Here is a 15,465-nt window from a genome sequence, read left to right on the forward strand (position 1 = left end):
CCCTCCTGTTCAGGGCGAGTGCTGATGAGCAGCCAAGCTAATCTTCTTCACCTGCCTGGCTCCCAAGCAGCAACCAAGGAACAAGGCCCAAACAGGATTAGATTGACAGCAGGTACTGGTTGTGTTCTCCTGTGACAATTGTCCTCAGGTGAGCATCCTGTGGGCTTCCAGCTCCAGCAAGTTGCTTACTGGCTGTACAGGCCCCCACATTCTTCCCTGTACCAGGCTTTACCTTGTCTCAAACTGTCCTGCACAGAGTTAAATGCAGCTGAAAAAATGCTGCTGCCTGGCCTGGGCTTGCTGTGCCACAAGATCTCTGCACCCTGCCCAGGGCAGAGCAAGTGAAGAAGCCACGTGTGGTGTTTCAATGCAGCTGAAGCTTCCTGTTGGGGTGAGCAGAAATGGACCTGTCACATGAAGGTGCTGCCAGGTGAGATGTGATACCCCCAAAGGGGACCTTTACTGATGTCTGCTTTTCCCAGGGCACTGTCTTTGTCTTGCTGTAAGTGTTCAACCCACAGTTTCAGGGCAGGTTTTCCCACAGTTGAATCCTTAGTGACAAAACCTCTATGTTGAGGTGAGCTTGAAATTTTATTTTTTTTTCATTCAGTGACCTGATGACCGTTTTCTTTGGATACTGAGCACAGCAGCTCTTTGCAACAGTCTCTACGACATCCAGACTTTCCGCATACCCAAAATTGGTGTCTGTGGCCTCAGCTTCTGACTTGTAGAACATAGGAGTGACTGGGTCCCGCAGCATTTCACTGTTCCTGTCTCACCTGGGTATATGAAATAATGTTTCCCTCCCTGCTCAAACCCAGCTATGCCACCCTCAATAACCTTAGGAGAGCAGGAAATTCTGTTTCTGTACTTTGTGGTGGTCTGAAGGCCACCTTGCCACACACTGTTGGAAGCTTTCTTGGAATTGCCGTACTATTAGAATTTCTCCTGTCACTTCTAGAAGCAGTTGAGTTGCTGAAGGCCCACAGTGGCTGATATTTTTCTCTAGCCTTCTATAGGCTTGATGGACAAAATCTATACTGTCTTCAGGCAGATGTCATAATGCATTCCACTTTCTCCCCTATTCCTAAATGGGCATATGGCTGCTGCTCTCTGCTCCTTTGGAGCAATCTCAGACCGTGAGTGGGAGTGAGGTCAGTAGAAGTGCTGCCAGCACCCAGCACTTTATCCAGGGGAAGAAGTCTGAGAAAGCTGAGCCAGTAAAGACCAGTAAGGGATTTCTGTCTTCATCTTGCCATTTAAGGAGCTCATGTAAGTTGTCTTGATCTTCTATAGCTGTGTTTTTGATGAAGGGCAAGAGTCAAAGTTGGAGTTATTGGACCAGCTTGTTGATAGCTCTTATGCAAAAGCTGAACCCCAGAGAAAGCCCATCCCTGGAGCTTGCTTTGTCTGTCTTAGCCAAGCTGCACCTTTGCTCTGCCATGACTATATCTGGCTATGCATTGAGGAGCCTGACAAAGTGTGGGCTGCCAGAACCAAAGGTTTCAGCAGTGTGCCTGTCTGGAGCTCTTCTCAAGCTCGTCCCCCTTTTTACTGGAGAAGTCACTATGTATTTGCTTCTGCTTCTTGCCATGTCTCTTCAGGTCTGTGCCCTCAATTCAACATTAGCATCTCGGCCCTGTTAACAGCTCCCTGCCCTTCTGCATTTCTGCATTCCTCCCCTAGCAGGGAAGCTCACATGCTGCCACAACTTATCTCCTGCCTCTTCATGAAACGCTTGCTTTTCTTTCTTTCCCCTTAGGGTTTTGTCCTGGTTGTTACCAGATTAACCCCTTTGTGGTTAATTTATGATCATGAACACTTTGCTGTGGGGCTCCTTTCACTAAGCGTAGTGATAGCCTTAACTGATGTCATTGCATCAGCTGCATGTGTGCAAGGGCTTCCATGACACACTTGTCTGCCGCAGCACTGCCAGCAGCCCCAATGGATGGCCATGCAGGAATGGGGGCTGCATAGAAGAGCCAGGGTTTGTGGAAAGGTGTAACATCTGTTGAACCAGCTGCAGATGTCTTCTGCCTGTCATAACCCTGAACATGCAGCCCCCCAAGCTGTGCTCTTAGGCACCCTTGATTTTTCTCTCCTTTTCTGGATGCACTTGGCTCCAGTGCTCAGCTGCTAGCGTGGAGTAAGGCTGGTCTGAATCTCAGCATTTCCCTGCCTGCATCTGCCTAGAGCAAGCTCTTCTTGAGGTGTGTGTAGCTGGAGGGATGCCCAGGCCTGGGGCAGCCACAGGGCTCTGGAGACAGGCTGTAGGCAGCCATGGGTTCAGGCTTCAGGCTGGCTGGTGCCGTGAGCCTGAAAATACCACCACTTCCGTGGGCACACACCAGCCCTGCCTTATATTGCTGTTCAGCTCATCGATGAAAATGATGCCTCAGTCACAGGTCTGGCTATTTTAGTGCTTCCTAGTCTGTGTCTCTGCCCTCTAAACGAGCACTGCCTTGAGTATACATAGCCTGTGGGTTAGCTGTTAGCTCCCTTGCACTATGTCTAACTAATGAAGCCTTGTTTCCACTCAAACTGGGTGACTGGAGGGACTGGTCATTTACTTCTAGAATATCCCTGCTGGCCTCATCTCCAGGGTACTGGAGATGTAGCAGCAAAGGGCCCATGTTCCCTGTGGCTCACTGACCTGCCTGTCAAGCTTCATTCCTTCTGTGGGTGCCGATGCTCCTTGCCCATCTTACAGAGCAATGGCTCAGGGCTGCATAAACCCCTTCCCTGGGGGCTCCTTCCAGCTTGGCTGGGCTTGGGTACAACACGCAGTACTGGGGTGCCAGCAGCAGTCAGCACCCAGGAACTGGGAAGGAGACCCTGTCAAGACGGAGGTGAGCAGGGGCTGTGCCATGTACCTCCGACTGTGCTATATAATCAAGCACAGGTCAAAGGGAAGGAGACTTCATTTTGAAGCCATCTCAGCCTTCTCTTGGCCTTTGTTATAGGGGATGGTCGTTGCCCTTTGTGCAGCTGCCATGGGGCCTGCCTCTGCCTGTTATCAAAAGGTTATTAAGCAGTTGTGAAGTTGTCCTGTATCAGGACAAACAGTCCCTAATGGAGCCAACTGCTCCCTGTCCCAGTGCCAGGTTAATCAGGGAAGAGCGTGTTTGCTGCTGAGGACACACGCTGCCCACCTGCAGCATGGCCCTGCAATGGCAGGGTGGAGCTGCCTCACTTCCTCCTCGCTCCTTCCTCACCTGGCTACTGAGCACCAGCTGGGCAGGGTCCACACCGCCGCGCCGCAAACACGCCTGGGGCGCCCAGCCCTGCCATCTGCCACACTGCCACCCTCCCCGGGAGCAGAGGCAGTCATGGCAGGGCGCAGCCCATCCTGCCTGATCGATCAGAGCAGGAACTGAGGCTGCTATGGAGAGCCAGGCTGGGTCCTGGGCCCTCCTTGGCACCCTGTGTCCAGCAGCCTGGCAGTAGGGTCCCTGAGGGTGCCTCTATTGCGGCGCTGTGGCTGAGCGATGAGCAGGGGCTGCTCCTGGGAGCTCTTTCTCTGTCCCGCCTGAGCTGTAGCACTTATCCCAGAAGTGGGTATCCTCCTTATCCCTGCACTTACACTCCCATTCAGCCACTGTCTCTTCAATTGCCATTTCCCCTTGCTTTCACCAGGCCATGCAGCCACCCTGCCATACTCAGCACACTCCAGCTCTGTGCTCTGCCCCATAGATCTAGTGGTTTGAGGCTGGTCCCAGTTTTTGCGGTTGGTGACAGTGCTCCTGTTTCCTCTGCAGAGCTGATCTCTGAGCTGGACCCCACAAGGCTGTTGGTTTTGCACATCCTTCCTGCTCACAGTGGTCCCGGGCTCCATCAGCCTCAGCTGACATGGGAAGTGATGAGGGTGGGTAGCACCCTTTGCCTGCTGCCTTCCTTTCCCAGCTGTTGTGGGTTTGCCCTCTGCCCCAGACTGAAAGGGTGATGCCTCTGCAGGTGCTTGGGTTTTGCAAGCTCAAGATGAGGGCAGAGCCTGGCAACACACAGGGCACCATTGTGGGGGAAACAGGAGGGCTCTGCTGCTGACGTCTGGATGCTGAGAGGCACAGTAACGCCTGTCCTTGGGGCTGTCTGACAGCAGCCTCTGGGCCTGGCCTCCCAAGGCAGCCCAGGCATGGGCTGAGCTGTGTTGTGCAAAAATGCAGCCACTGCAGCAGCTATACCTGGCCCTGGCCCAACAAGTGGCTTTGTTCTGGGTACAATGGCCTCAGCTGGCAGTGCCTCAGCAGGTCACACTCCCCAGTTTAACATAAGGTGCTACAGGGACTTGTTCTTACTGTGCTGAGCACCAGAGTCAAAGGGTCAAATAGGTCCCTTGATCCTGGCAAACTGCTCAGATGCCTAGGGGTGAAGCTAGGCTGGACATGAGACCTGGGAGCACTTAAAAACTAGTGATGACTGTGGGGAAAGAAAACTCCAAGTGGCTTTAACAGCCCAGCAAGAGCAGGAGGTTCAACACAGATGGTGTGCTGCTTGCCCTCCCCAGGCTCCTGGGACATGGCCTTTGTGCAACCCCCTCTTCAGCTCCCACCTCTCCATGCCGCACTGTGCATGGCACCTGGCTGCAGCCCCAGGCTTCCTCCCTAGCCCTGAACGCTTCCCTGCATCCTTCCAAAAGTCTGAGTTTCTGTGCTCAACTTGCTGGCTCCCTTGCATCCACCTCTGCCTGTTGCTCCTGGTCTGGGATGGAGACTGTGCCTAGAGGGTTGCTCCCAGTGCATCTGTTGCTGAATCTGTAACACACATTTCCCTTTCCAGAAACGTTAATGCTGCAGTTGCATGCGTGGGAATGGGATTCAATGGAAAATATTTCTTCATGGCCAGGTTGCATGTGTGGGGGTGAGATCCAATGGAAAGTGGTTCTCCGTGGCCAGGTTGCGTGTGTGTGGGGGTGGGATTCCATGGAAAGTGTTTCTCCATGGCCAGGTCAACTCTTCTTCCTTCTGCTGTAGCTGACTTGGGGAAGCAACAGAGCCGTTTTTACTCTATGGGCCCAGAATAACCCAAAACCCGCACTGGACGCAGCAGCCACACTTCCCTCCCTGCTCTTTGCACCAGCCACCTGGCCTCAGCCCTCCTGCAGCCAGCACCAGGTACTGCCCGCAGGAGGTGGGTGGAGGGGCTGCACCCCCCCATGCCTGCTCATGGAAACCCTTCTGCAGGATGGAGCAAGTGTTTCAGTGGGAAGAAGCTGCGTTTCACGAGCTTACGCAGACACCAGCTTCCCCCTGGCTCTTCTGGTTGCACAATGCAGCCCAGCGTCCCTCCCTGTCCCCAAACAAGAACAGGATGCTCTGTGTAGGACGTCATCGGTCCAGCGCAGGGATTCATCCCCAATAAAACCCCCAGAGGAGCCAATTTTAGCAGTGTGGAAAGTGAGTGGCTGGGGTGCTCTGGCAGAGGGACAGCTCACAGCTCCAAGGTGGTGACTCAAAGCCACCACTGCCACTGTTCTGGCCTTGGGAGAGTGGTGCTCTTGCCCAGGAAGAGCAGCGGTGACTCTCTAAGGGCACATTTGGAGGTTCTGCATGCTCAGGGACCTGGTCTGGGGCATGAGAAGATTTCAGAAGATTTGAAGCACATTCCCATCACACAGCCATATTTTGCTACATATTCCCACTGTGTGTAGAGCCAGCTCTTCTCTGGTGCTGTCAGGTTCAACCTTTCTTCCATCCTCTCTCTCTTCACTGAGAGAGGAAGAATTTGGTGGTGTGGAGGACAGGAGGTTATTGTGCAGGTGAGTCTCATGGCCGGAGTGCTGGCTCCCTCTTCTCCCGCTGTGGCCAGGCTCACCAGCACTCTTTTGGAAGGTGTTGCCCATCTCTGACCACACTGCGGGCCGAGCCAGAGTCCCCGGGGCTGCTGCTGCACACCCAGCGTTTCCCTACGGCCAGCACGAACCTTCAGCTTCGCACCTCGGGGTGGGTGGGCGGCGCCCGGAGCCAACGCGCTCGCCGGGGGCAGAAAGGGAGATCCGGCCCCCAGGGGCTGGAGGGGCTGGGAGCAGCCTCCGGGGAACGAGTGAGTTTCGGCCGCTGCCTGGAAAGCGGGGATTGCCGCGGCTGATGTCGCCGACAGACACGATGCTCGGGCGAGTTTCAGCCGGGGCCGGTCCCTGCCGGCGGCCTTGCGCGGCCTCCCGGGACGGGACCGGGGGGGCAGCGACCCGCCCGGCGGCTGAGTCACCCGGCCGGGGCGGAGCGGGACGGCAGCTCCCCTCCAAGCGCGGCGGGAGCCGCTCGGTGCGGGGCGGTCGGTGAGCACCGGCGGGCGGGCGCGGGGCGGGGCGGCCCCGGGCCCCTTTGTTCGGCGGGCGGCGGCGGCGCGCCGCCCCACCGCTTTGTCCGCCGCTGCCGGCGGGAGCCGCTCGTTCGGCGTGCCGTGAGTGGGGCCGGGAAGCAGAGGCGGCGGGAGTGCGCGGGTCGGTGGGGCTGGGACAGGAAGGTGGGACAGACGTCGGTACCCCGGGAGAGCGGGGGGTGGGAGCCCCAGGCGTGGGCTGCGGTGGGGGAGGCTGGGGGCCGCAGGCAGGGGGAATCGGGGGACTGGGATTAGGAGGGCTGGAGGTCCCCGGTGGGCTGGAGTCAGTGGGGTGGGAACCTTGGGAAGACCGGGGCTGGGGGGGCTGTTCCCCGTGCTGGCGGGGTCAGTGGGTTCCAGTGTGGGCTGGCCAGGGTCAGCAGGACGGTGGTCCCCGGGAGGACAGGGGCTGCCCAGTACTGGGGTGCAGGGGGCCCTGAGCAGGGCAGGCTGGGCAGAAAAGACTGGGGGCCCGAGGCAGGGGGCCTGGGGCCAGTAGGGCTGGAGGCGGAGGTGTAGGTGTAGGGCCTGGCCAAGGCACATGGTGCTGGCTCACGGTGTGGCTGGGAGGCGCTGGGAGGTTTGGTCACCTCGCAGAGAGCTGGCTTCTGGCTACCTGCCCTGGGGCCCCTCTCCTGGGCAGGGGGAAATGGTGTGGGGAGCTTTGCACTGTTGGCCATGCCCACTGCAGCTCCTCACCCGTGCCGTGGTCCATCCCTGTCACCCCACCTTGGCGGTGCTCATGTGTGAGCTTTCCCTTTCCCCGGGGTTGCCAGTTTTGGGGCTGCTCTCCTGCCCAGTCCTCTTGTCTTGTCCCCTGCTCCAGCCCCTCACCCTGAGGCCAGGGCAGGGTGCTGCTGCCAGGCAAGGGCTAAATGCAGACACAAAGCATCCTCCTTCCTGTGGGGTCCTTGGGGAGAGGGCCTTCCTCTGGGGAGACAGAGCAGCAGCAGGACCTTGCAGGGTGCTTGACCACAGGAGGATGGTGGCCCTAATGGGATGGGTTTGTGTCCGTGGTGCCAGCTCGTGCCACCTCCTGCAGCTCAGCAGGCTCTGCTGAGCACCAAGCCATCAGCCAAAGCATGTCCCAGGTGTGAGTGCTTTTGCTGGAGGGGCTTATCTGTTTTGGCGGGGTTACTTGGGAGGAAGGCTGAGCTAAGCCAAAAAATCATCTTGCTCTGGACAATAGTGGCATGAGTGCAGCAGGAGCCGTTGTCTGCAGGGACGTGCCTTGGCGGGAGGTGATGGGACGCGGCTGGCCGGAGAGCAGGCGAGGCGTGGGGGAAGCTGGGGGTTCTGTGGGGACACATCGCCTCTGCGTGCCCCAGGCAGCCCTGCCACCCACTGCCCTTGCATCATCTCGTGCGCAAGCTGCTGAAGCTGGGGGTGGCGGTGGGGTTTCTCCTCTTGCATCGTCTCCTTTGGCTGGGAATGGCAGCACAGCCCTTGTAATTTCCTCCCTGACCTCTGATGTCAGCTGCTTTGCCAGGACTTTGTGCAATTCCTTGGCTGCCCCTTGCCGTCGCTCTCCTGCTCTGCTCTCCGCACCAGCCCTTGTCATCGGGCTGCGGAGTGCTCTGAGCACCAGCCACCGTGGGCTTTGGGGGCGTGTAGGGGTTGGAGTCTTGCAGGAGGGAGGGCACAGCACAGTGATTTGGTGGGGCAGAGTGATGCAGCATCTCTGCCAGCCCTTAAGGGAGAGCCCTGCGGAGTGCAGAGGACCTGTCTTGCAGGCATCTGGAGGGGAGCGTTGTTTAGGGGATCACCCCTTGGCTGGGGCTCAGGTCTGGCAGCTGCAGCAGGCCAGAGGTGTGGCTGGCACCTTGCTGTGCTGCCCGTATGTTGCCTTCCTTCAGGGGCTCGTGGACCCCCATGGGAGGGCATGGGTGCTGGCGCAGGGTGCAGTGCTGGCTGGTGGCCCACCCAGCACCAGGTGACAGATGGGTGCTGCAGCACCAGGGGTGGAGGTAGCTGTGTCTGTCCCTTGCCTGTCCCCTCACAATCCCCAGCTGGTGCTACCCCATGCTGCTGTGTTTACCTTGGCTGTGACTGTGCTAACTCTTCCCCTAGATGTGTCTTACAGGGGATGGGTGAACATCCCAACCTTTCCTCTGCTCTCCAGGTCCCCTCTGCTCGGCTGGTGGCAGGGTGGGAGCAGGATGTAGGCAGGAGTGCGGGGAGGAGACACGGGATGAGGAACGCAGTTTTGGAGGGATGGGTGCTGTGTTTGTGAGTCTGGTGCATAAGGGAAGGGACGCTGGTGTTGAGACGGGGAGAGGAGCAGGAATGGGATGGGATGGCAACTGGTGGTTTGGGGGGGCCCGGTGAGGTGCACACGGGTTTGCTCAGTGCCTGATTGCCTTCCCCTTCCCCACAGGATTTGAGCCAGCTGCCTGGCCAGGATGAGCTGGAGTTTCCTGACACGGCTTCTGGAGGAGATCAACAACCACTCAACCTTTGTGGGCAAGATCTGGCTGACCGTCCTCATCGTCTTCCGCATTGTGCTGACAGCTGTGGGGGGCGAGTCCATCTACTATGATGAGCAGAGCAAGTTTGTCTGCAACACGCAGCAGCCTGGCTGTGAGAACGTCTGCTATGATGCCTTTGCCCCACTATCCCACGTCCGCTTCTGGATCTTCCAGATCATCATGGTGGCCACGCCATCGGTGCTCTACCTGGGCTTTGCCGTGCACCGCATTGCCCGCATGCCTGAGTCCTCACGGCGCCGGGCACCGGCAGCCCGGCGGGCACGCATGCCGGTGGTGCGCCGGGGAGCCGGGCGGGACTACGAGGAGGCAGAGGATGATAACGAAGAAGACCCCATGATCTTTGAGGAGATCGAGGTGGAGAAGGAGAAGAGCCCAGAGAGTGGAGAGAAGCATGACGGCCGGCGCCGCATCAAGCAGGATGGGCTGATGCGTGCCTATGTCTTGCACCTGCTGTGCCGCTCGCTGCTGGAGATAGCTTTCCTCTTTGGGCAGTACCTGCTGTACCGCTTCGAGGTGAGCCCCTCCTATGTCTGCAGCCGCAGCCCCTGCCCACACACTGTCGACTGCTTTGTCTCCCGCCCCACCGAGAAGACCATCTTCCTCCTCATCATGTATGCTGTCAGCGGGCTCTGCCTCTTCCTTAACCTCTGCGAGCTGGTGCACCTCGGCGTGGGGCGCATCCGCGACGCCCTGAGCCAGCACGACAGCTCCTCACTCCCGCCCGGCAGCAGCCCTGCACCACAGTACCCCAAGAAAGCCCCCAGCGCACCCCCCACCTACCACTCTCTGAAGAAGGAGCCGCCACGAGCCCTGCTGCCATCAGACAAGCTGGACTACCAGGAGAGCCTGGCACAGGCGGCCGTGGGGCGCTTTGCCCTGGCTGGGGCTCCCCCAGCACACGAGCTGGACCGGTTGCGCGAGCATCTGCGCCTGGCCCAGGAGCACCTGGAGGTGGCCTTCCACCTGCAGCCCCCGCTGCGGCCCCCCAGCCCTGCCCGCAGCAGCAGCCCCGAGGCCAACGGCATCGCCGCTGAGCAGAACCGCCTCAACCTCGCCCATGAGAAGGGGACCACTGCCTGCGAGAGGACCACAGGTGAGCCGGGGAAGGGGAGGGATCTGCCCCTCTGGGGTGAGGGCATGGGGTGCTGCCCTTGGGCTCCCCCAGGGAGGGGTCATCATTTCCCCCGGGGCAGGTGCTAACATGCCTCTTGCTCCCCGCAGGGCTGTGAGTGCCACCAGGGATGACAGCGGTGTCTGCTGGAGTGACTGCCACTGCCACCGTGGGACAGGCAGTCTGCCAGGAGCGTGGGACAGAGAGTGACATGTGCCTGTCTGTCGGGGCTGACTGGGCAGCCCTGTCCCTGTGGGTAGCAACAGGGATGGGGGCTTTGGGGACATTCCTACTTAATTTTCACAAAGGGAATATCTTATTTTTGTACATTTTTATAAACTTGTTAGTGTGTGCACCCTGGCATTTTTATAATGTGCTCCCGATCCCTGCTCTGGGTCTGTGCCCCCCGGTCTCCTGTTCCACCCTCCCACACAAGTGTCTTCTGCTCGTGCCTCCCTGTGCCCTCCGCACCCACTTGTCACCCGCTGCTGCACCAGCTGGTGCTGGGGATGCACGGGCTGCACCAGTGATGCCGGTATTGCCCCACACCATGGGGGTCTGGCTGGCCAGCCTGAACCATGGGGCAGGGTGTTTGTATGGCATTGTGCTTGAGGCAGAGAAGACTGTGAGGACTAGAAAGGGAGGGACAGGGGATCCTGGTGTGGCTGCTGCCAGAAGGTGCTGATGCGGCCGGGGGGCTGTGCTGCACAGCGTCCTGGCGCAGGGTTGCGAGCCGCAGGGCTGGGCTGCTGGGGAATGTCTGTGCAGAGAGCAAGGGCTGTCCTTCTGTCCTTCCCACTGCCTCTGCCCTGCTCCCGGCTGGCTGCACTTGGACCAAAGCCCATCCCCTCCCACTTTGGCTGTGGGGCCAGGAGCCCCCGGTGTGGGGCCGGACCATGGTCCCATGGCAGGGAGACACAGCACCCCGAGCCAGGCTTGGCTGGGAACCAGCGGGGCATTTCTCATCATCTCAGCCAGGGCCACACGGGGACTTTTGTAGCGTTGTTTTTTACTCGGAAATGATGATTGTCACTCTGGTTTTAGTTCTTTTTTTTTAATATCTATATTAGTAAAGACTGGAGACGTTTTGTACTGAACTGCTGCATCCGGTCGTTTGGGAGGAAGGGGTGGGAAGGGAATCCTACGCAGATGGGCTGGGGCAGGCAGCGCTCGCCTGCTTGGGACCTCCCTGCTCGGCCCGGGTTGACTCAGTCGTTCCTGCCGTGCGGAGGCGGCTGCAGCGGAGCTGGGGAAGCTTCTCTGGGCATAGTGAAGCGGGATTGCTCCAGTCACCTTCCTGCACGATCCTGTCCCCAGCGGGGCACCCTGTGAGGAGCTTCCCTGTGCCTCCCCACCCGCTGCCACGCCGGTGCCTCCCTGTCCTGCTACAGCTGGGAGCAGCAGGGGTGCTCCCCTGCCCTGCGCTCCCCTGCCTTGTGGCTGGATCAAACCTAGCCATGCCATGCTGGTTTTGGCCAGCACACCCCAGCCCCCTCTAAGAGACCCCTGGTTAGAGCCGGATCCCTCTCTCAGCATTCGCCCTTGCTCTCCCTCCTCCAGCCAAAAGCCCCCTGGGAAGCTCATATACCACTGCACAACTGCCTCCTGCCTCTGTGGCTGCCTCTGATGCAAGCTGGCATTTCCAGGCTGTTTTGGTAAAGGGAACAGATTTATTTCACTCACCCTGTTGAGCTTCCCAACAGGCTGTGCTGCCAGGAGAGGGCTCGCTTGCAGTGCTGCATGTGCCACCGGCCCCGGCATTGGCGTGAGGCCCTGCCATGGCTTCACCCTGGCACGTCCTGATCCTGCCGTGGCAGCCTGGCCCTTCTCAGTAACATGGGGAGGCTGTTGTACTCTGCAGCAGGAGTGGGACTCCAGTCTTTTTCTGTGGGGCAAGGAAACTGCTCACATGGAGCTGGTAGAGAAAAATGGGCTAAGCTGGTTGCAGACAGCAGGCTGGCTTCGGCAGGGGGTCGGTGCTGTGCCTTTCCAAGCCCCACCATGACCTGGTTTGCTCCAGGCTGGGACAGCTGTGAGGCAGGTCTGGTGGCGTGAATGTACCTGGCGCAGCCTGAAACTGGCTTGTACAGGGGAGGGTGGTGCAGCCCAAACCTCCCTGCAAGATCCCTCTGGTTCTGTGATGTGGAGCGGGTGGTCCCCTGGGTGAGCGACTCTTGGATAGGATCACGGTCTGGGGTCAGGCTGCAGGACGCCCTAGACACAGGTGCAGTCCTGGGCCAGGATGTTGGGCACCGTCTCATACTTGAAGGAGTACCCGCCGTCAGAGGTGGTGCGGACGCGCAGGGAGCGCATGGTGCCGGGCAGGGCGGCGCAGCAGAGCTGCACGCCCAGACGGTGACTCAGCCCGTGGCCCTCAGCGCAGCTTCCGTGGCAGTAGTGGAAAACAAAGCTGCTGGGATGCACGATCCACTTGTCCCAGCCCAGCTCCTCGAAGGAGATGTTGAGGGAAGCCCGGCGGCAGTTGGTGTGGGCGGCCAGATCCTCGGATGGGCGCTGCAGCAGGCTCAGGGCAGCCGGGGACCAGGGCATGGCGGAGCGACGCGTCCTCTCAGTACCCTTGGCTCGGGTGGTGACCACCAAGAAGGGCATCTTGTCCCCCTCGGCCAGGCAGGGGCAGGCAGGGCAGCGCACCAGGAGCACAAAGAGCGGCTGCGAGAGCTGGGGCAACAACGCTGGGGCGAAGTGGAACACTGTCCAGTGCTCAGGTGTTTGCACTGTTGTGGCTGCCACCGGCACACGGCCCTGCAGCGACAGGGTCAGCACGTCAGGGGCTGAGTGGTTGGGGGCGGCTGAGGGGCCGGTGTAAAACCAGAGCTGGGCAGAGGTCACTGCGCGGCTCAGGGTGTGTGCTGAGGGCTGGAAAAGGTAGGTGAAAATCCCTTCTTCCTCCAGCAGCTTGTCTGGCTGTGTGGGCTCGCAGGGCACATCTGTGGGGTGAAAAAAATGCTCAGGCAAGTGCCCAAACCCGGGGAGGGTCCCCTATGCCTGGTTGGAGGTGGGATGTTGCAGAGGGTCCCTGGGGTGCTGGTGGGGCACCCGGCTGCCGGTGCGGGCTGCAGCACAGTGCAGGGAAGCCAGTGCCTGGGGCCATGCAGCAGCCACTGCACTGTGCCCTGCAGCTGAGCCCCGCTGTGCCCCAGACTGGTCCATTACCGCTGCCCCCAACCCCCAGCATCCTGCCCCATCCCACAGTGTCTTGCTCCTTAGCTGGTCATCCTGCCCTGTCTCTTATTATCCCATCCCATTTCCTAGCATCCTGCCCCATTCCCTAGCATCCCACCCTATCCCACCCTGCTTTCTCCTCAGCCCTCTGTATCTCACTGCATGCCATCTGGACCAGCTGTTCCCCAGCCTCTTGGCACCCCTTTGTGCTGCCTGCCCCTCTCCCTGCCTGTGTCCTGGGCTGCTCTGCCTGTGCCCGCCTGCCATCCCTTTCCACCTCCTGGCTTTCTAGCACATCTTGCCCATGCCTGCACCCCAGCCTGGCATACCCTCTTGCTCTTTTCCTGCAGATCCCCACAGCAGTGTCTCCATCCCGCTGCATCCCCATTGTTCAAACCCCCACCCTCCTTCACCCCTCTGCCCTCTCCATCTCACCAGGGTATTCTCACCTGTGGAAGGGAAGAGGATCACCTGGGAGGTGTCCTCCAGCTCCTCGGGCTCGACTTCATCGTTTTTGAGGACATCTCTCCGATGCACCCTCCTCGCTTCCTTCTGGGGCTTCTCCTGGAGAAGTGGGGGGCTCAGATGCTCCAGCACTCGAGCCCGCACCTTGGCCAGGATGAGCTGTCGGTCAGCACCAGCCCCGGTGCAGCTGGCCAGGGTGGCAGTGGGCAGCATGGCAGGCAGCAGGTGCAGGAGGAGCAGCATGATCGTGGGGTGCACGGTTGGCCGGTGATTTGGGGGGCTCTGCTGTGGGTGCCTGCCTGCCTGCGCAGCCTGTCTGCCCGCTGTACTCCCCCTGGGGCAGGGTGGCATTGAGACCTATCTGACACTGACGCAAACGTCTGCTTGCTGTGAATATTATCTCTGGGCAGTGAAAGCGCTGAGACGTCTGGAATGCAAGGACTGCAAGGACAGTGTGATCTGGGGGGGGGGATGGCGCCCGGGTAGGGGGGTGCAGGGGGGGGATGCTGCTGGGGCAGTGGGTGTGTGGGGCAGGGGACGCTGGCCTGCAGGCAGTGTGCTGCTGGGAAAGCTTTCCTGTGCTGTCAGGGATGGAGGGGACACCCTGGGTGAGCTTTGCAGGTGGTGCTGGGTACTCCCTGGCTGGAAATGCTGCAGATCTGGGGCTTCTGAGGGGAGAGTGAGAGGTGGCAGTGGCTCTGCACAGTAGGGACATCGGGGCAGGGACCTGACGGAGTCCAGAACCTTGAGAAGCCCCAGGCTGAGGGGGATACTCTCATGCCAGGCATGGCTGGGATACCCCAAGTTCACAGGGGAACCAGGCCATGAGAAGGGGGAGCTGGGGAGGGCAGGCTCGGCTGGGGGAAATGTGGCATCTGCAGGGCAGCCAGGAGCCTGGTGAGGTCCTGGGGTCGTGAAATAGGGATGGCAAGAGGCCCCAGTGCTGCCTGGGGCTGTGGAAGGCTAAGCCAGTGTCAGGGTGAGAAGGAAGAGGTGAGGAAGAGCCAGGACAGCTGGAGACCCCGGAGCACCTCCAGGAGATGCATCCCATGCTGCCCTTTGGACTGGCTGGCTGCTGGCTGGCTTCTGGGGCAGGACTTGCAGGAGGGACACATGCTGTGAGGGGACCCAGTGCATCGTGTCCTTCCTCCATCCACTGCCTGTGGGGACAGTGCCAGGTGTCCCCTATCCAACAGCCCTGCCTGCCCAGGGGGTGGTGGGCAGCCTCTCCACCTCCACCACCCCTCCTGCCTCCCAGCATCCCACACAGTGTGGCCTGAGTGGCACATTCCATCCTGTGCAGCACCCAGTGCGCCACATCCCACCCCATGCAGCATGTCCTGCATAGCGTGTCTCATCCCACTGCAGCCTGGTGTCCCATGCCATGCACCCTACACCATGAGTGCCAGACTGTGCACCTTGCCATGCACCCCACACAGCGTGTTGCCTCCTGCTGCCACCTGACACGGCATGGAGGCACGGCCGGGTTTGCAGCACACCAGGACTCACTCGGAGAAACAGTGGGACTTGGAGGTGGAGCACTGCCTGCCTGCTCTGGGCTGGGGGGTCTGTCCCACCAGGCTGCTATACATAGGCCAGCCCCATGCTGGCGGGGCGCTGAATGGAGCAGGCTCAGTCTTATCAACCCAGTGTGTCATCAGAGGGTATTTTTGGGGACAGCAGCTGCAGGCATTTGCAACGTTTGGTCCCTGCATGCTGACACCCAGGAACAGAGCTGGGGGAAGCAGCAGGAGCTGGTGCTGGTACTGTGAGACACTGAAGAGAGGCAGCAGAGTGAGGTATGTGTGCATGGGGCACAGGACTGGGTTTTGGGGCCACATGGGGCAGGGCAATGAGGGAAGGGGGCGGCTTAGGGGGGCAGCAGGGTGGCCGAGCCAT

General features: G+C 59.9%; 2 protein-coding genes across 2 annotated transcripts; one reads left to right on the forward strand and one right to left on the reverse strand.

Moving 5' to 3' along the window:
* The first annotated feature begins 770 nt into the window (after positions 1–770).
* Positions 771–10,902, forward strand: LOC308041880 (gap junction gamma-1 protein-like). The gene is made up of 3 exons (XM_080346852.1): positions 771–783; positions 8,696–9,900; positions 10,029–10,902. Exons 2-3 carry the CDS (start codon positions 8,721–8,723, stop codon positions 10,034–10,036), a joined length of 1,188 nt encoding a protein of 395 aa, XP_080202978.1. The 5' UTR covers positions 771–783; positions 8,696–8,720; the 3' UTR covers positions 10,037–10,902.
* A 1,230-nt stretch (positions 10,903–12,132) lies between these two features.
* INHA (inhibin subunit alpha) lies at positions 12,133–13,809 on the reverse strand (the record flags this gene model as incomplete). Its single annotated transcript, XM_080346893.1, has 2 exons — positions 12,133–12,866; positions 13,551–13,809. The coding sequence occupies 2 exons, from the start codon at positions 13,807–13,809 to the stop codon at positions 12,133–12,135; spliced, it is 993 nt and encodes a 330-aa protein (XP_080203019.1).
* Positions 13,810–15,465: the final 1,656 nt, after the last annotated feature.

This window comes from Nesoenas mayeri, assembly GCF_963082525.1.
Source record: "Nesoenas mayeri genome assembly, chromosome: 6".
Classification (NCBI taxonomy): Eukaryota; Metazoa; Chordata; class Aves; order Columbiformes; family Columbidae; genus Nesoenas; species Nesoenas mayeri.